We start from the raw sequence: 19,689 nt of genomic DNA on the forward strand, positions 1-19,689 counted from the left end.
CAAGAATCAGGTACGTTTGCTCCCAAACTTGTTTCGTTAGTTGCACTTGTTATTGCAATTACATATTCAATGAAATGTCTTGGGAACCAATGAACTTTGTGTAAAAAGAAAGAAAATTACGGGACAGGCATTCAGCATAACAAGTAAAATATTGCTTGAGATACTGCATTTACTGGAGTGTCTGGGTTCAAGTCTTGGCTCTACTTCCAATTCCTGCTTCCTGCTAATGTGCATCCTGGCAGCAGGTGATGGTTCAAATTGTTGTGTTCCTGCTACCCATGCGGGAGATCCAAATTCAGTTCCCAGCTCCTGGCTTCAGCCTGGCCTATCCCTGGGTTTTGCTGGCGATACAAGAATCAACCAGGTGAGGGCTCTCAGTCTGTCTCTTTCACTCTGCATCTACTTCTTCCCTCTGTCTCTATGTCTTTCAGATAAATAATTTTTTTTTTTGACAGGCAGAGTTAGACAGTGAGAGAGAGAGACAGAGAGAAAGATCTTCCTTCGTTGGTTCACCCCCCCAAAATGGCCGCTATGGCCGGTGCACTGCGCCCATTTGAAACCAGGAGCCAGGTGCTTCCTCCTGGTCTCCCATGCGGGTGCAGGGTCCAAGCACTTGGGCCATCCTCCACTGCACTCCCTGGCCACAGCAGAGAGCTGGCCTGGAAGAGGGGCAACCGGGACAGAATCCGGCGCCCTGACCGGGACTAGAACCCAGTGTGCCAGCGCCGCAAGGCGGAGGATTAGCCTAGTGAGCCGCGGCACCGGCCCATAAGGCTTTTTAAGTATCCCCATACTTAGGGGGCTCAAAGGAGGCAGTGTGTCTGTTAGTGTCGCTCAACATGAAAGTATTAGCGAACTGTGACTGATTCATCCTCCTCCCCAACTGGGCCTCATTCAGGTCACAAAGCAGAGAACTCACAAGGCCGGAAACACTTATGCCTCCTGCTGACTCGCCGAAGATGGTCACACTGCCAGGGTCTCCACCAAAGAACTTGATGTTCTTCTGGACCCAGGAGAGAGCAGCCAACTGATCCTTGAAGGCCCAGTTCCCAGAAGCATGCTGGTCCTGAGTGCTGGGGGCAGGAAAAGGGTGAGAAATCTCAGTCAGTCACTGTCTCCTGCTGCCCAGGAATTTGGGGAGGGGCTTGAGTGAAGCCTGGGAAAGCTGAGAAAACTAGCCTTAGATCTCATTCTTTTGGGGGAATTTGTCTTTTTTTGAGAATCTAATGAAAGCTATGCACCCTAGAAAAATGCACAGAATATGACTGTGCATGCAATTTGAGAGTATTCTTAAGAACCCTGGAATTGGGGCTGGCGCTCTAGCTTAGTGGGTAAAGCCACCACCTGCAGTGCTGGCATCCCATATGGGTGCCAGTTCAACACTTGGCTGCTCCACTTCTGATCCAGCTCTCTTCTATGGCCTGGGAAAGCAGTAGAAGATGGCTCAAGTCCTTGGGCCCCTGCACCCACATGGGAGACCCAGAAGAAGCTCCTGGCTCCTAGCTTTAGATTGGTGCAGCTCTAGCCATTGTGGCCATCTGGAGAGTGAATCAGCAGATAGAAGACCTCTCTCTCTCTCTCTCTCTCTCTCTCTCTCTCTCTCTCTCTCTAACTCTGCCTTTCAAATAAATACATAAATCTTAAAAAAAAATAACCCTGGAATCTGTAGATACTGGGTCCTGCTGCTAGTGGGTCTTTAAGGCAGCAAGAGGTTTCAGAGAATGGCTAAATTAATAACAGCAGCAGCAGCAGCAGCAAGGTGGGCCTGATAATATTCTAAGGGCTTTCTGGCTGATGCTTCCAGAGTCCTCACAGCCTGAGAAGCAGGTGGTGCTGGATTCTGCCATGCTCCCGCAAGCCGGACCTCTAGAGCCTGCATAGCCCAGGCTGGCTGTGTTCAGGAAATGAGGGGCACTGACAGGCAAAATACAGCCAGACCAGGATGTCCCTCCCACAATCCCATGCTCTCTCTCTGCTGGGAAGTAGTCTGGACAGTGGCTGTATTTCTCCATGGCCACAACTCATGCTAGCTCCTGTCAGAGAAATCTGTGAACATGCCATCAGGACACTAATGGATACATCAGCTTCCTCTCACAGACTAGGAAATTCAGGCCCAGAGAACTTAAATTCTCTTGCTAGAAAGAGCTAGAAAGCTGCAGAGTTGAGATTTCACAAGGCTGACCCCAGAATCTAGGCTCCCAACTATAACCCATGCCTCACGCTGCCGTGCTTGTAGAACAGCCTATTTCCCAGGATAGGTGGACAATTAGCAGGGGAACAAGTGAAAATGAAACAGAACCAAATAAATACCTAGACCGTGAGAATTCGTGCAGTGCACACCACATGTGAGAGTAATTCCAGGACTGCCTTCTACTCCCCTCCTTATGCCACTCCCCCAGACTACTCCTCCCCTTCATTCCCTTTCTCTATGACTGCTGGGCTAGCTCTGACTCTACATTCTCTCTCCTAGACCCACATATCCAATCAAGACCCATGCTCGGCCACTTTTACCTCCATCCCATCATGGAACCCACATCAGACTCTGTTCTTCCATTTCTGTTTATGCTGAGAAACCTATACCTGAATGGTTAAGATCTCAGCCTCTCTTTCCCCAAATCAACCACATCCCCAAGGTGTAATTCAAATGTCATCTCTCTCTAGAAGCTGCCTGGTCCTCTGCAGCTCTGTCCTCCACTTCCATTGCTTCCCACTCTTGGAGAATTTGCCATGTCCTACCCAGTAACGTGGATATGTATGGTCCTGCATGATCTGCCCCACTAGCTTTTGATCCTCTTGAAGTAGGATCCATATTTGAAAAATTGCTTCCTTCCACACAGGATCTGATAGTGGCCTCCAAACACTCATGTGGCCCCACATCTATTATTCTTTGTTCAAACTGCACCTGGTCAAGACTCATCCTGCTATGTTTTAGGCAGGACAATAGATATGGTCAAGAGACTCAGATCTGTTCTGTGATTTCTTGGAAATTACTTAAGCCTCCTGGGCCTCCATTTTTCAGCTGTAAAATGGGAATAACAACAGAACTTCACTCTAGGATTATTTTGAACCTCCTTTGAAGTAATGTACGGCAAGTGCACATACCATGCTTGGTTCACTGAGTGTCCAATGCATGGCAGGTATTATTGGAGGGAGGGAAGCCCAGGTGGAGATGGGGGGATAATTATTTGCAGGTGAGCTTTTAAAGAGCCTTGGGTGAGACCTATGGCGGAGTCCACTAACTACTCACACAACCTGTGTCCCTGACTCCCAGGCATACACCTGGGCTACATTTCCCTGTGTCCCTTGCAGTTGGATGTGGTCAAGCAACTCAGTTCTGCTGATGGTATGTGAACAGAGGAATGAGCACCCCCTCCAGGTTAACCCAGGAAAACCTCCTTCTTGCGATCCATCTGCTGGCCAAATGCAGAAGATCTGGGGTCTTAGAGGATCCACATCAGAGCCACAAGATGGAAGGTGACCAGGCCTCTGATTGACCACGTGGATGGATGTCTGTCAGTCAGAAACACACAACTGCACTTCACTTAAGTTTTAAGTTTCAATTTTATAGCTGCTGAAATTATTTAATGAATTAGGACCAAATCTGCTCAATGCCAAGGAAGGCTCACTTTCTCAAGCTGATGAGCACTGAATATGGCCACTGCACAGCTGTCTCTTGGAGATCTAAAGTGTCAATCTCCTGGGGAGACTCACGTGAAAAACCCAAATATTCCAAGCCGGTATTGAGCAGTCACAACCAGCACATTCTCATAGGCAGCCAGTGCAGACCCGTCAAAGATGGAAGCTGAGCCAGTCTCAAAGGCACCCCCTGGGAACCACACCATGACCTACAGAGGAGAGAAGAACAATGCTTTCAGCCCACCAGGTGCTCATATCCCCTCCCCATGCATGCTGGCATATTCTTTCTTCAGGGAAATATAACAGTCTCAGTTCCCAGTCTAAGCATGATCAGAGGTTTTGTCTTTGGAGAAGGTCCAAGGTTAAGCATGTGGGCTCTAGCTCTGCCACGAAATAGCTGTGTGACCTTGAACAGATGACTCAACCCTTCTGAGGCTCATTTTCTCATCTGGAAGGTGTGAAAAATAATAAAATTTCAATAGGTTATCTGAGATTTAGGCAAGATTCTCTATCTAAAAATCACAGAGAAATGCTTGTTCATGAAAGTGCTCACATGGTATTTATTTGATGTCATTAAGCTTTTGACCCTGAGAACAGTAGAAATCATTGTAAGCACATATAAGAACAAGAGCCACTTAGGGTGTTTGAATTTGTGGTCAACATGGTTAGGATGTTGGTTTTGACACCAACATCCTATATGAGCACCAATTTAAGTCCCAGCTACTCTGCTTCTGATCCTACTCACTGCTAGTAAAACTGGGAAGGCAGTGGAGGATGGGCCAAGTGATTGGGCCCTCACCAGCCACATGGGAGAACCAGATGGAGTTCCAGACTCCTGCCTTAGGCCTAGCCCAGCTCTGGCTGCTGTGGCTATGTGGGAAGTGGACCAGTAAATGGAAGGCCTCTCTCTCTCTCTCAAAATAAATAAATAAATTAAAAAAATGTTTGAATATAAGTTTTCTTCTATCTTCTGAGAGAAGAAAAAAATGGAAGAGAAGTGTACAAACCTTATTAGTTAGAAAAACAAGGACCAGAGAACATAGAACATTTTTGAAATGACACTATCAGTATTCACATACTGAATAATAAACACCTTCCATTCTCTTTTGTATTATATAATTGTAATTGCATCATATAACATTAATATATAATTAAAATATATTAATATATAATTGTATTATATAATATTAAAAACTACAATTCCTATATCAGGGAAAGAAGAAAGCCACTGAGGAAAAGGGAGAGCTGGACACAGCATTGGCTTTAGTGCCAGGACCTAGCACTTACTGCATACAACATAGGAGAAGTCACTTATGCCCTCCTTATGCCTCATCTTGGGTCCAATCATCCTTACTCACTGGGTTATTGTAGAATTTGAAATAATTTCCTGTGCCTGGTGTATAGTAAATACTCAATAGATATCACTGTAATGATACAATGGAGTGAGTTGCCTATTGTAGAGGCAAGGAGAAAGGAGGATGGGAGGGTGTGGCTGAAAATTATAGAATATATCTTTCACACATTCACTTCTACAAGAATTTTGCACATTGAATTTCATTGTTTAAAATTTATTTGAGAGGCAGAAACAGAAACAGAAAGTTGGAGAGAGAGAAAACTGCTCCATCCACTGGTTCACTCCCCAAATGCTTGCAATAGTTGAGGCTGGGTTGGGGCCAAATCCAGGGGCCAAAAATGCAATTTAGGTTTCCCACATGAGTGGCAGGAACCCAGTTACTTGAACTGCCTTTCAGGGTCTGTATTGCTAACAAGCTGGAGTCATGAGCTGCAGGTGGGAATCAAACCCAAGTACTCCAGTGTGGGGTGTGAGTATATTAATTGCTAGGCTGAACACTTATTTTTACATTATTTTTAAAATTTTTTTATTTTTTTAATTTTCTTTTTTTTTTTAAACTTTTATTTAATGCATATAATTTTCCAAAGTACGACTTATGGATTACAATGGCTTCCCCCCCATACCGTCCCTCCCACCCACAACCCTCCCCTTTCCCACTCCCTCTCCCCTTCCATTCACATCATGATTCATTTTCGATTATCTTAATATACAGAAGATCAGCTTAGTATACATTAAGCATGGATTTCAACAGTTTGCTCCCACACAGAAACATAAAGTGAAAAATAATAGATGATTTTTTTAAATGATGATGAAATCAGAGCAGACCTATTGTCATGTTTAATCCCAGTGAGAGTCAAGTTGGGAATTGATAATTTCTTTTTTTTTTTTTTTTTTTTTTTTTTTTTTTACAGAGGATCAGTTTAGTATGCATTAAGTAAGGATTTCAACAGTTTGCACCCACATAGAAACACAAAGTGAAATATATTGTTTGAGTACTCGTTATAGCATTAAATCTCAATGTACAGCACATTAAGGATAGAGATCCTACATGAGGAGTAAGTGCACAGTGACTCCTGTTGTTGACTTTACAAATTGACACTCCTGTCTATGGCATCAGTAATCTCCCTATGCTCCAGTCATGAGTTTCCAAGGCTATGGAAGCCCTCTGAGTTCTCCGACTCTTATCTTGTTTAGACAAGGTCATAGTCAAAGTGGAGGTTCTCTCCTCCCTTCAGAGAAAGGTACCTCCTTCTTTGATGACCTGTTCTTTCCACTGGGATCTCACTCGCAAAGATCTTTTGCCAGAGTGTCTTGGCTTTCCATGCCTGAAATACTCTCATGAGCTTTTCAGCCAGCTCCGAATGCCTTTAGGGCTGATTCTGAGGCCAGAGTGCTATTTAGGACATCTGCCATTCTATGAGTCTGCTGAGTATCTCACTTCCCATGTTGGATCACTCTCCCCTTTATTTACTCCATCGGTTAGCGTTAGCAGGTACTAGACTTAATTTTCAACTAGTTTTCAATTAGTTTTTAATAGTTTCAATGTGATCTTTAAATAAAGAACATCAAAACATTCCCTTCTTCCTTCCCTCTCCCTCTCTCTCTTCCACCCTCCTTCCTTTTCTTTCTTTTTTTAGTTTTTGAGATAACATATTTTAAATTTACATTACAATAAAGTCATAATACTTCACCAAATAAGAAGTTTAACAAGTAAAAAGCAAAAAGATCTTAGTTTAATGGGAATATAAACAAAGGCTATAAATAATAATCGAATGGAAAAATGAACATTTCACTCATACACTAGATTTTAAAGTAAGCACAGATCATTAAAACTATAGTCATATAACCCATTTCTACATTCTTAAATAAAATATTTAATAGTATTACCTGTGTTAGCTACAAACTGAAAAAACTGAAGGATGCAAATATCATCTTTAAGAAGTCATTGAGAAGCAATGACTTGAACAGCCCTTGACTGTTGAGGAACAATTTTATTTAATACTATTTGTTGAACTCTTAATAGAGTTAAACATATGTGTATAATGTCAAGTGAAAATAGATCTCAGTGAGAATAAGAGAAGGAGGAGGAAGAGGGGTGGGAGTATAGGATGGGAGGTCGGGCACTGGGAAAAACCACCATGTTCCTCAAGTTGTAATTATGAAGTGTACGAAGTTTGTAACTGTAAAGCTGTATAGTTCTGCATACATTCCTACAGACTTACTTACAGTTTAAAAACTTGCTATGGGACCCCAAATCCCATTAAGCTGTGTGGTAAAAATGCCATCTTAAGTATTAGAGTGATCATATGGATAGGATTAAGTATCTGGTAATAATAATAAATAGAATTAATAAAGAGTGAATTCTCCAACACGGGAAGCAGACTCATAGAATGACAATCGCTTTATATAGAACTTTGACCTCAGAATCTGCCCTTAAGACATTCTGCTCTGGCTGAAAAGGCCATGAGAGCATTTCAGGCATGGAAAGTCAAGATTCTGTGGCAAAAATGCCCTACATGAAGGACCTTGGTGGGTGAGACCCCAGTGGAAAGAAGTAGTCATCAAAGAAGGAGGTAGTTTTCTCTGAAGGGAGGAGAGAACTTCCACTTTGCTTATGGCCTTGTCTAAATACTGACAAAGTTTGTGGATTCAAAAGGCTTCCATAGCCTAGGCAGCTCATGTCAACAGCCTCGGATGATCACTGATGTCATACATAAGAGTGTTAATTGTTAAATTAACAACAGGAATCACTGTGCACTAACTTCCCATGCAGGACCTCTGTCCTCAAAGAGTTGTATTATAATTATGTCTAAGTGCTGGCAAAAGATGTATCATTCTTGAGTGCTTCTTTAAGGATAATTAAGTTTCTAAAAAAAAAAAAAAAAAGTGAAATTAACTTCAAGATGCAATGACTCTGAACAGCCCTTGTTTTGACTGTTGATTAGCAGTTTTTCCTGCAAATTGTTGAACTACTTACTTAGTATAGAGTAGGTCTTCTGTATATAAAGTTAATCGAAAATGGATCTTAGTGGAGAATGGGACTGAGAATGAGCGAAGGAGAAGGAGGGGTGGGAGAGTGGGTGGAAGGGCGGGTGTGGTGGGAAGAATCAGTACATTCCTAAAGTTGTACTTATGAAATGCATGGAGTTTGTATTCCTTAAATAAAAGGTTTCTTTGGGGAGGAGAAAAATTTCTCAAATTATTTAAAAAAAAACCAGAATTCTTCTAAGCAGTATATTTTCTGAAAGTTTACAGGCTATTAAATATTAAGAGGCAAGGAAGTAGGAGGAGAAGACAAGTGCTCGGCCTAGCAGTTAAGATGCTTGCATCCTCCATCAAAGTGCCTAGCTTCAGTTCCCAGCTCCAGCTCTTGATACCAGCTTGGAACATAGGCGACCAGGATTGAATTCCCAGTCCTGACTCTGGTGCCAGTCCAGCCCTGACCATTGCAGGCCTTCAGGGAGTGTGAATCACCTGATGAAAGCTTGCTCTCTCTCTCTCTCTCTCTCTCCCCTCTCCCCTCTCCCCTCTCCCCTCTCCCTTCTCCCATCTCCCTCCCTCCCTACCTCTCAAAAAAACTTTAAATATAATAAGAGGGGGTAAAACAAATAAAGATGAAAGGTAGAGTCACTGCCAGTAAAGCAATAAAAAATGTCAGCAAAGTAAATCTACCATTCTACTGATTTTGTAAACAAGTCATTGATGTGATTTCATTTCTCTTTAACCCACAGTAGGGGAGGTTCAGTTCCAGATACCCTACCACCCTTGCTGAATCCCAGGCCCAAACCCACTAGATGGAGCCCCAAGTGCAGCAGACAGCCTTACGGGGAGGTTGGAGTTCTCCTGAGCAGGGACTGGCGCATAGATGTTAAGGTACAGGCAGTCTTCTGACACTTCAAATGTGGGATAATGCACCTGGAGCATGTGTTGATCTGAGAGCAGCCACTCTGAGTTCTGGAAGCACCTTGGAGAAAGGAAAGAGAATGTCCCCAGAACTGCTTTCAGCAAACTTGCCTGGGGTGGGGGGGTCAACGGCTATGACAGCAGAGAGGCCTGGCCACCTCTATCTGAACAGAAGAGGCATATGGGAGCTACTGGTACAAAGCCTAAGCAGCTCCTCGTGGTTTCCAAAACAAGTAGAGTGAGAAAACTAACTCTAATTCCCCTCGATACACTTGCCGAGGGGGAAAGCTCACTGTGCAGATGAAGTGTATCAAGAACTATCAGCACACTCCCACCACCATAATAGAGACACACACAAAGCTGGCTCAAGGAGGCCCCAGCTTGCAAAGGGCAGGACACTGAGTTGAAAAGCAATTACTTTGCTCTCACAGCCCCTTCTCCACTGTCCAAGGAGCAAAGAGACAGCCAAGCCTCCCTACCAAGAACCAGGCAGGGAGACTTCCAGGGACATTTATGCATCCAGGTTTTTTTTTTTTTTTTTTTTTTTTTTTTTTTTTTTTTTTTTTTTTTTTTTTTTTTTTTTTATCTTTTATTTAATGAATATAAATTTCCAAAGTACGTCTCATGGATTACAATGGCTTTCCCCCCCATACCGTCCCTCCCACCCACCACCCTCCCCTTTCCCACTCCCTCTCCCCTTCCATTCACATCAAGATTCATTTTCGATTATCTTAGTATACAGAAGATCAGCTTAGTATACCTTAAGTAAGGATTTCAACAGTTTGTTCCCACACAGAAACATAAAGTGAAAAATAATAGATGATTTTTTTTAAATGATGATGAAATCAGATCAGACCTATTGTCATGTTTAATCCCAGTGAGAGTCAAGTTGGGAATTGATAGTTTCTTTTCTTTTTTTTTTTTTTTTAACAGAAGATCAGTTTAGTGTACATTAAGTAAAGATTTCAACAGTTTGCACCCCCATAGAAACACAAAGTGAAATATACTGTTTGAGTACTCGTTATAGCATTAAGCCTCAGTGTACAGCACATTAAGGACAGAGATCCTACATGAGGAGTAAGTGCACAGTGACTCCTGTTGTTGACTTTACAAATTGACACTCCTGTTTATGGCATCAGTAATCTCCCTATGCACCAGTCATGAGTTTCCAAGGCTATGGAAGCCCCTTGAGTTCTCCGACTCTTATCTTGTTTAGACAAGGTCATAGTCAAAGTGGAGGTTCTCTCCTCCCTTCAGAGAAAGGCACCTCCCTCTTTGAAGACCTGTTCTTTCCACTGGGATCTCACTCACAGAGATCTTTTTGCCAGAGTGTCTTGGCTTTCCATGCCTGAAATACTCTCATGGGCTTTTCAGCCAGATCCGAGTGCCTTTAGGGCTGATTCTGAGGCCAGAGTGCTATTTAGGACATCCGCCATTCTATGAGTCTGCTGAGTATCTCACTTCCCATGTTGGATCACTCTCCCCTTTATTTATTCTATCGGTTAGTGTTAGCAGATACTAGACTTGTTTATGTGCTCCCTTTGACTCTTAGTCCTTTCATTATGATCAATTGTGAACTGAAATTGATCACTTGGAATAGTGAGATGGCATTGGCACATGCCACCTTGATGGGATTGAATTGGAATCCCCTAGTATGTTTCCAACTCTACCAATTGGGGCAAGTCAGCCCGAGCATGCCCCAAATTATACATCTCTTCCCTCGCATCCAGGTTCTTAAGTTAGCCCCTCGCTCTGGACCACCAGGTTCTTAAGTTAGCCCCTCGCTCTGGACAACTCTCCCCTCATAGCTGCCCGCTCACATTCTTCCCTTTCTTTCAGATTTAGTCCAGTATTGCTTCCTGCAGGGAGCCTTCTGGGACTTTTCCAGTTAGACTGCAGCTTTTCTTTGGAAATGCCTGCATGTGTGTGTTCTTGCCTAGAATTTGTCATAAGTGTATGCATGAGAATTATCATCTTTCCAACCCAACTGTGAGCAGCTAAAAGCTCCAAATACCTCCTAGCTCCAATCCCAGAGCCAGACACGGGAAGACTGAGAGTTACTCATATGTGTGGATATGTCTATCACAGTACTTGATCAGTTAATGCTCATTGTGTTCTTAATAGTGAACAGTACTAGCAGTGGGAAATCACTGCTGCAAACGCACTCTCCGACAGACATTTGATGTCCCCAGCCCCTTCGTGTGTTGTTTAGCAAAAATTCAGGCCTGGCTCATTTCAGCAAAGCCATCCCTGACATCCCAGGGGGGCTGGGCTAAGTGGTTCTCTGTGTTCCCCCCGACACCCTTCTCTGACCTCCTGATGGTGCCTTTGTTGTTCTCTATTTTAATTGTCAGTCATTACTCATGTCCTTCCCCCAACACCACCAGTCTATGTCCTCCTGAGGCAGCTATTAATCCTCTGCCATAGTGTTGCTAGGTCCTAACAGAGAGCCAACTACTGAATTAGTTCTCAATTTTAATGGAATGAATGAATGAACAGATCAACCAATGAATTTCAGCTTAATGTCCTCAGTCCCTGGGTCATGTAGGTCATCTTCTGTGGTCTAGGGAGCATCCTGGCCCCCAGGGTACTCCTTTTTTTCTTGGGACCCCAGTGCCAGGAACCCATGTGGTCCAACCTGAGGGCTACATAGGATCTGAAACATCAGAAGATTATTGGGAATTTGAAAGTCTTACTGCCTACCCACAAGTCTCCTTCACCCCTCTACCTGGTAATAAATTATCCAGTTAATCTGCTAACTAGTAACCCACCCAAGCTTGAAAATCTTCAGTGACTGGCAGCTCCCTACTTCCTAAGACACCTGTGTCATACAGTATTCACGTGCAGGTGTCTGTATAGTTCCCACTGTGGGCCAGGCATTACCTTAGGTTCAGTTTTGACAGTCTGGTGTGGGTCTTCCCTCTAAAGCCACCATAGAGGCCATGCCCAGGAGACAGGTCGAGTGGAAACACCTGGACAGTCCCTTCTGACCCAAGACTCTAGAAACCCCTCACTTGCTTCCCAGTGCTGGTTGGTGCTCAGAATCTCTAGAGAGCTTTCAGACAATACAGTTTCCTGGGCCCAGATCAGAGGACTCTGATTCAGAAGGGAGCCTGAGGAATCTGTATGGTTCCAACAACGCCTTCTCCCATTCTGCTGACCAGCAAGTTTGGGAGCACTGAGATGACTGAAGGACTTGCCAAGATCTGCAGTGGTCTGCCTTCCTCCGCAGTGCCTGCACCTCCTCCCGTTTCCCCCTGGGTAGGTTTTCGTTCACAACTTTCATTCCTTTTCAGTGAGCCCACCCCTCTCCCAACTCTGAGTCTCAGGCCACCCATGAGACCTAGCCTGGTCTTACAATTTAGGGTAGGAGGTGGCATCTCGAAAGCCATTCCAGGGCATTGCCGGTTGTGGATCTGTGAATCGCAGGGGTCCCAGAGGGGGTGCAGCAAAAGGGACCCCGAGGAACATGTTGACAGGCATGAGGCTTCCTTGCACAGTGACTTGCTTTCCCTCGACCCATCCCAGCCTGGTGTTTCTTTGTGGCACTTCATTCACAGGCCCTGAGGGAAACGTGGGGAGAACAAGGACATAAGTGGGAAGAGGCAGGAACTCCATCCAACGCGGAGCTCCCCAAAGATCACACTCTACCCTGCTGAGAGGCTAAAAAGCCACGAGTCTCTGGGTTCTCTCTCCATGAATCCACTTCCATTAGAATACTGGAGCCCAGTAACAAGCCATGAACTCACTTCTCTCCAGCTGTGTGGAATCCCTCCCTTTCTGTGGGACTCAATGACCAAGACTCCACAAAATTGTTTTCACCAGGCTCCCCAACCTCCATCATTTCCACACCCACCAGCATAATTGCTGTGCACCACCTGTGCACTTACCAGTTGTTTATTTTTCTGAGAATTAAATACAGATAAACTCCTTTTAAAGTTCAACTTAGAGGAGTCCTTAGCAATCACATCAAGGAACTTGTGATTTGATGAAATAGGGGTATGCTTTTCATACACAGCAAAATAAATACACATCAGTGAAAATATTAGAAATTCTCATGCAGATGCCCACTGAGTTGGCTCATTCGCTTCCAGGGACATGAAGATGGCACTTGGGGAGACTGGGCATGCGGGCAACTCGGTTTCCACATAGAACATGGAACTTTGAGAGCAAAACTGCCCAGCTACTTAACCAGAAGAACCCAGGAGTCTTGGCACTATTGTTCTGATATCATTTCATTCATCAAAGTCCTGTTTCCCCAGCCAGGACTCCATCCATCCCATGTCCCTCCCCAGTGCCCAAGGGCAGGACCGGAGTCTTTCATGCTCTTTCTATATCCCAGAAAGAAGTTGTGGTCTGGGTTCTCAGCAGCTCCAGGAAACTGGAACCCCAAGGTACCACAGGGCTGCCCATGGGCCCTCCAAGACCTCTGAGAAATAACTATACTCCTTCAGTGGAAAATCTTCCCCCATCCCATCTTCCCATAACACATCTCACCCTTGCTGGCAGCTACAAGGACCCAAATAGCACAGATTAGAGCCTGGCTTGGGCGCACCCAATCCCCACTCATCTGGCTGGCCTGCCTGAACTCTCTGGATATCCACGACTTCCGCTGGCCTCAGAGAGCTTCTGTCAGCGACAAGAAAGAGCTTCCGTTTAGGAGAGAGACAATAGCAGAGCAGGCAGACACAGGATGTGCAGCTAGTGAAAGATAGCAGCAGACCAATACTTTCAGAGGAATTGACCAAGCAAGACTTTCCTGTTCTGATTTACATAAGAGGAAGCTAATGATTAACTTTTTAAAGATCATTTAGTAGGCTTTGAACTCATTGGATATAGAAAGAACATGCAAGAACAGGTAAGCCAGAGATCTCAAACTCATAGATATTTGTAGGGCTAGAAAGACACTTAACCAGTAATGAATAAAGCTGGCCAGGAGATACAACAGAGGGAAAACAGCACATCTTTGTGCTGTTTACTACACTTCTCAGGTCTAGTAAACATTTAGCTGTGACAATGTAAGTAAACTAAATGAGATATTTATACTCTTGATTTTTAAAAGTGTCTTCAAATGTTTACAAAAATCACCATGTGAGCCCAACATGATATTCCTACTGGCTTCAGGTGTGTCATGGGTCAACGCCTCTGATTCTGATCCATACCCAGGCTGTCCAGTGTAAATATGAGGAGATAGGACCAGGGAGGTGCACTTAGGACTCGTGACCTTTCTGAGACCAGTCTTCAGTATCCTGAGCTCTCATTGCAGGACTCTTTCCATCATAATGTTATGTTCTCAGAAACAGCATGTGCGTCATGGAAGATCCAGGTCAGAATCCAGGAGCATCACCTCCACAGCTGGCTCCATGTCTCAGGATGGAATCAGGAAGGGATTTCTCAAATGCTGGGGACTAAGCCAACAGAATTCTCTGGGGCACTTGTTGAAAATGCATTATTCTGGGCCAGCGCCGTGGCTCACTTGCTTAATCCTCTACCTGCGGTGCCAGCATCCCATATGGGCACCGAGTTCTAGTCCTGGCTGCTCCTCTTCCAGTCCAGCTCTCTGCTGTGGTCCGGGAAGGCAATGGAGGATGGCCCAAGTGCTTGGGCCCTGCACCCTCATGGGAGACAAGGAGGAAGCACCTGGCTCCTGGCTTCAGATTGGCACAGCGCACCGGCCATAGCGGCCATTTGGTGGGTGAACCAACGGAAGGAAGACCTTTATCTCTCTCTCACTGTCTAACTCTGCCTGTCAAAATAAAAAAAAAGAAAATGCATCATTCTGTCCCACCCCCTTGATATTTGGGGGCTCTGGAATTTGATAACAGCAGTAGTAGGTTTGTGAGCATTTGCCTTATAAGAAAGGCCACAAGCTGATATTATGTACCTTCAAGGTACAGAACTCTGTACAAGTTAGGAAAACTTTTCTCAAAGTCAGAGCAAGGAATGGCCTAATGCACTTTTCTAAAGGCAGGTGCTCCATGAACATTTAGGGATTTGAAGTCCTCCAGTATATAATCGTTTTTTCTCCAACTCCAACTCCTTTCCTGATGCACTGCTGAAATGAAGATTAGGAACATACAATTTACACAGCAGTTAAGATTTCACTTGTGGGGCTGGCATTGTGGTGTAGTGGGTAAAGCCACTACCTGAGATGCCAGCATCCCATATGGGTGCCAGTTCAAGTCCCAGCTGCTCCACTTCCAATCCGGCTCTCTGCTATGGCCTGGGAAAGCAGTAGAAGATGGTCCAAGTCCTTGGGCCCTGAACCTGTGTGGAAGACCCAGAATAAGCTCCTGGCTCCTGCCTTTGGATCGACTCAGCTCCATCTGTTGGGGCCATTTGGGGAGTGGAGCAGCAGATGGAAAATCTCTCTCTCTCTCTCTCTCTCTCTCTCTCTCTCTCTCTCTCTTTCTCTCTCCCTCTGCCTCTCTCAAACTCTGCCTTTCAAATAAATAAATAAATCTTTAAAAAAAAGATTCCAATTGTGATGCCTGCATCCCATATATGAGTCCTTAGGTTCAAGTCTTTCCTCTTCTTCTGATCCAGCTTCCTATTAATGCACACCCTAAGAGGCAACAGGTGGTGGTTCAAGAAGTTTGGTCCCTGCCACTCACTTGGAAGACCTGGATTGAGTTGCAGGCCTTGGGGAATGAAACAGAAGATGGATGATCCCTGTGTGTTTGTGCATGTGTGTGTGTGTGTGTGTCTTTCTTTTGAATAAATTATAAATAGGTTTATATATTGTATTGTTCCACTTTTTGTTACCCTAACTAAAGCACCTTAGAGGAGCTTCTTAAGAAAGAAAAGGCTTCTTTCAACTTAAAGTTTGGAGGGTACAGCTCGGGATCAGACAGCCCTACAGTCCAGTGTCTGATGCAGTCTGCTCATGGTGGGTGCAGAGGAATGATCACATGATGAGAAAGGAAGCAGAGGGAGAGAGAACCTAGACTGAATTTGAATTCAAATAGTCAATGCTTCTGTTAGAATCACCCTTCAAGAGGGTACCCCAATTATCCAAATACTCCCACAGACACTTCTCTCAGATGCCATAATTAGATCAAGTCTCTGCCTTAATCCCTCAACCCTCAACATAAGATATTAGAGCTTCAACATCAACATGAGTTTTGGGGAGACAAGTCCTTCCTGCCTTGGCAACTTTGAGGCTTTTTTAACCATCTTCTCCCTCTAGCCCTCTCCAACTGCCAACACAAAGATTCCCTCTGACCCAAAACTCTGTCCTCCCATTCAATTAGAAATCCTAACAGGCTGGCACCGTGGCTCAATAGGCTAATCCTCCGCCTGCAGCGCCAGCGCGCTGCATTCTGTCCCGGTTGCTCCTCTTCCAGTCCAGCTCTCTGCTGTGGCCTGGGAGTGCAGTGGAGGATGGTCCAAGTCCTTGGGTCCTGCACCGCATGGGAGACCAGAAGAAGCACCTGGCTCCTGGCTTCGGATCAGCGCAGTGTGCCAGCCACGGTGCCATCCGCAGCGGCCATTGAGGGGTGAACCAACGGAAAAGGAAGACATTTCTCTCTGACTCTCTCTCTTACTGTCCACTCTGCCTGTTAAGAAAGAAAGAAAGAAAGAAAGAAAGAAAGAAAGAAAGAAAGAAAGAAAGAAAGAAAGAAAGAAAGAAAGAAAGAAATCCTAACAGTGCCAGCAATGTGGCACAGCAGGTTATACTACTGCTTGGGACACCAGCATCCCATATTGGAGTGCCAGTCGGAGTCCTGGCTACTCCAGTTCTGATCCAGCTCCCTGCTATTGCACTTATGTACCTGCAAGATACATTGGGAAGACAGTGAAGGATGGTCAAACTGCCTGTCACCCATGTGGAAGACCTGGATGGAGTTCCTGGCTCCTGGCTTTGGCCTGGACTAACCCTAACTATTGCAGCCATTTGGGGAATAAAACTGTGGATAGATTCTTTCTCTCTCTCTCTCTCTCTCTTTCTCTCTCTCTCTGCCTTTCAAGTAAATAAATAAATCTTTTTTAAAAAATAAATAATCTCAATGTTCTACACTGTTACTCATTCAATAGTTTTTAAAGTATCTCCATATGTTCTGTTTTCATGTCACAATCCCCCCAATTTGGTTGTCTTTCTTCTCTAGCTCCTATCCTTTAAAGCCTAATTCAACTGCCACCTCTCCCAAGAACCTTTCCCAGATTTATTAACTCCTTGGTGCTTTGCTTTTCCAACCTTTCTTGTTTCTAATTAGTTGTGATCATGACTCTCTTCCTCCTTGAGAGTACTGTGTCTGCATCCAACACAGCTTCTTACGTGCACCCTGGTGCTCCCCAGAACACAGCCATTGATCATCAGGTTGTTTTTTTTTTTTTTTCAGGCAGAGTGGACAGTGAGAGAGAGAGAGACAGAGAGAAAGGCCTTCCTTTTGCCATTGGTTCACCCTCCAATGGCTGCCGTGGCTGGCATGCTGCGGCCAGCACACCGCACTGATCCGAAGGCAGGAGCCAGGTGCTTCTCCTGGTCTCCCATGGGGTGCAGGGCCCAAGTACTTGGGCCATCCTACACTACACTCCCGGGCCACAGCAGAGAGCTGGCCTGGAAGAGGGGCAACCGGGACAGAATCCGGCGCCCCAACTGGGACTAGAACCCGGTGTGCCAGTGCCACTAGGTGGAGGATTAGTCTATTGAGCTGAGGTGCCAGAAAATCAGTTTTTTTTAATCATTCTTTTTTAAATTTTTTTTTTTTGTATTGGGTGGTTTTTTTTTTTTTATCTTTTATTTAATGAATATAAATTTCCAAAGTACGTCTCATGGGTTACAATGGCTTTCCCCCCCATACCGTCCCTCCCATCCACCACCCTCCCCTTTCCCACTCCCTCTCCCCTTCCATTCACATCAAGATTCATTTTCGATTATCTTAATATACAGAAGATCAGCTTATTATACCTTAAGTAAGGATTTCAACAGTTTGTTCCCACACAGAAACATAAAGTGAAAAATAATAGATGATTTTTTTTTTAAATGATGATGAAATCAGATCAGACCTATTGTCATGTTTAATCCCAGTGAGAGTCAAGTTGGGAATTGATAGTTTCTTTTTTTTTTTTTTTTTTTTTTTTTAACAGAAGATCAGTTTAATGTACATTAAGTAAAGATTTCAACAGTTTGCACCCCCATAGAAACACAAAGTGAAATATACTGTTTGAGTACTCGTTATAGCATTAAGCCTCAGTGTACAGCACATTAAGGACAGAGATCCTACATGAGGAGTAAGTGCACAGTGACTCCTGTTGTTGACTTTACAAATTGACACTCCTGTTTATGGCATCAGTAATCTCCCTATGCACCAGTCATGAGTTTCCAAGGCTATGGAAGCCCCTTGAGTTCTCCGACTCTTATCTTGTTTAGACAAGGTCATAGTCAAAGTGGAGGTTCTTAATATGACTGGTTTAATTCTGTAATTATCACACAGTTATTCTTAAGTGTTGAAAATTAACTGAAATGTGATCCCTGTTAAACATAAAAGTGGGAATAAGAGAGGGAAGAGATGTATAATTTGGGGCATGCTCGGGCTGACTTGCCCCAATTGGTAGAGTTGGAAACATACTAGGGGATTCCAATTCAATCCCATCAAGGTGGCATGTGCCAATGCCATCTCACTATTCCAAGTGATCAATTTCAGTTCACAATTGATCATAATGAAAGGACTAAGAGTCAAAGGGAGCACATAAACAAGTCTAGTATCTGCTAACACTAACCGATAGAATAAATAAAGGGGAGAGTGATCCAACATGGGAAGTGAGATACTCAGCAGACTCATAGAATGGCGGATGTCCTAAATAGCACTCTGGCCTCAGAATCAGCCCTAAAGGCACTCGGATCTGGCTGAAAAGCCCATGAGAGTATTTCAGGCATGGAAAGCCAAGTCACTCTGGCAAAAAGATCTCTGTGAGTGAGATCCCAGTGGAAAGAACAGGTCTTCAAAGAGGGAGGTGCCTTTCTCTGAAGGGAGGAGAGAACCTCCACTTTTTTAAATTTTTTTAACTTTTATTTAACAAATATAACTTTCCAAAGTACAGCTTATGGATTACAGTGGCTTCCCCCCCCATAACTTCCCTCCCACCCGCAACCCTCCCATCTCCCGCTCCCTCTCCCATTCCATTCACATCAAGATTCATTTTCAATTCTCTTTATATACAGAAGATCAATTTAGTATATATTAAGTAAAGATTTCATCAGTTTGCACCCACACAGAAACACAAAGTGTAAAGCACTGTTTGAGTACTAGTTATAGCATTAATTCACATTGTACAACACATTAAGGACAGAGATCCTACATGGGGAGTAGGTGCACAGTGACTCCTGTTGTTGACTTAACAAATTGACACTCTTGTTTATGGAGTCAATAATCACCATAGGCTGTTGTCATGAGTTGCCAAGGCTATGGAAGCCTTTTGAGTTCACCAATTCCGATCTTAGTTAGACAAGGTCATAATCAAAGTGGAAGTTCTCTCCTCCCTTCAGAGAAAGGTACCTCCTTCTTTGATGACCTGTTCTTTCCACTGGGATCTCACTCACGAGATCTTTCATTTAGGGTTTTATTTATTTATTAATTTTTTTGCCATATAGTGTCTTGGCTTTCCATGCCTATAATACTCTCATGGGCTCTTGAGCCAGATCCAAATGCCTTAAGGGCTGATTCTGAGGCCAGAGTGCTGTTTAGGACATCCGCCATTCTATGAGTCTGCTGTGTATCCCGCTTCCCATGTTGGATCGTTCTCTCCTTTTTAATTCTATCAGTTAGTTTTAGCAGACACTAGTCTTGTTTATG

General features: G+C 44.2%; 1 protein-coding gene across 12 annotated transcripts in view; it reads right to left on the reverse strand.

The window, feature by feature from the left end:
• Positions 1–19,689, reverse strand: part of CES5A (carboxylesterase 5A) — a 388,742-nt gene that overhangs the window by 19,004 nt on the left and 350,049 nt on the right. For 4 of the 12 annotated variants that reach the window (XM_089319740.1, XM_070061937.2, XM_089319739.1 and 1 more), the window contains 4 exons: positions 12,252–12,456; positions 8,816–8,954; positions 3,712–3,845; positions 920–1,073 (listed from right to left, as the gene is read on the reverse strand). In XM_089319740.1, coding sequence (XP_089175866.1) covers positions 920–1,073; positions 3,712–3,845; positions 8,816–8,954; positions 12,252–12,376 — 552 coding nt within the window. In that variant the 5' untranslated portion in view covers positions 12,377–12,456. Of the gene's footprint in view, positions 1–919; positions 1,074–3,711; positions 3,846–8,815; positions 8,955–12,251; positions 12,457–13,390; positions 13,621–19,689 lie in introns of those variants that run through there. The other 8 variants (XM_089319747.1, XM_089319744.1, XM_089319746.1 and 5 more) reach the window with 3 other exon arrangements.

This window comes from Oryctolagus cuniculus, chromosome 18, assembly GCF_051225735.1.
Source record: "Oryctolagus cuniculus isolate XC-2025 breed Fujian yellow rabbit chromosome 18, ASM5122573v1, whole genome shotgun sequence".
NCBI classification, from domain to species: Eukaryota; Metazoa; Chordata; class Mammalia; order Lagomorpha; family Leporidae; genus Oryctolagus; species Oryctolagus cuniculus.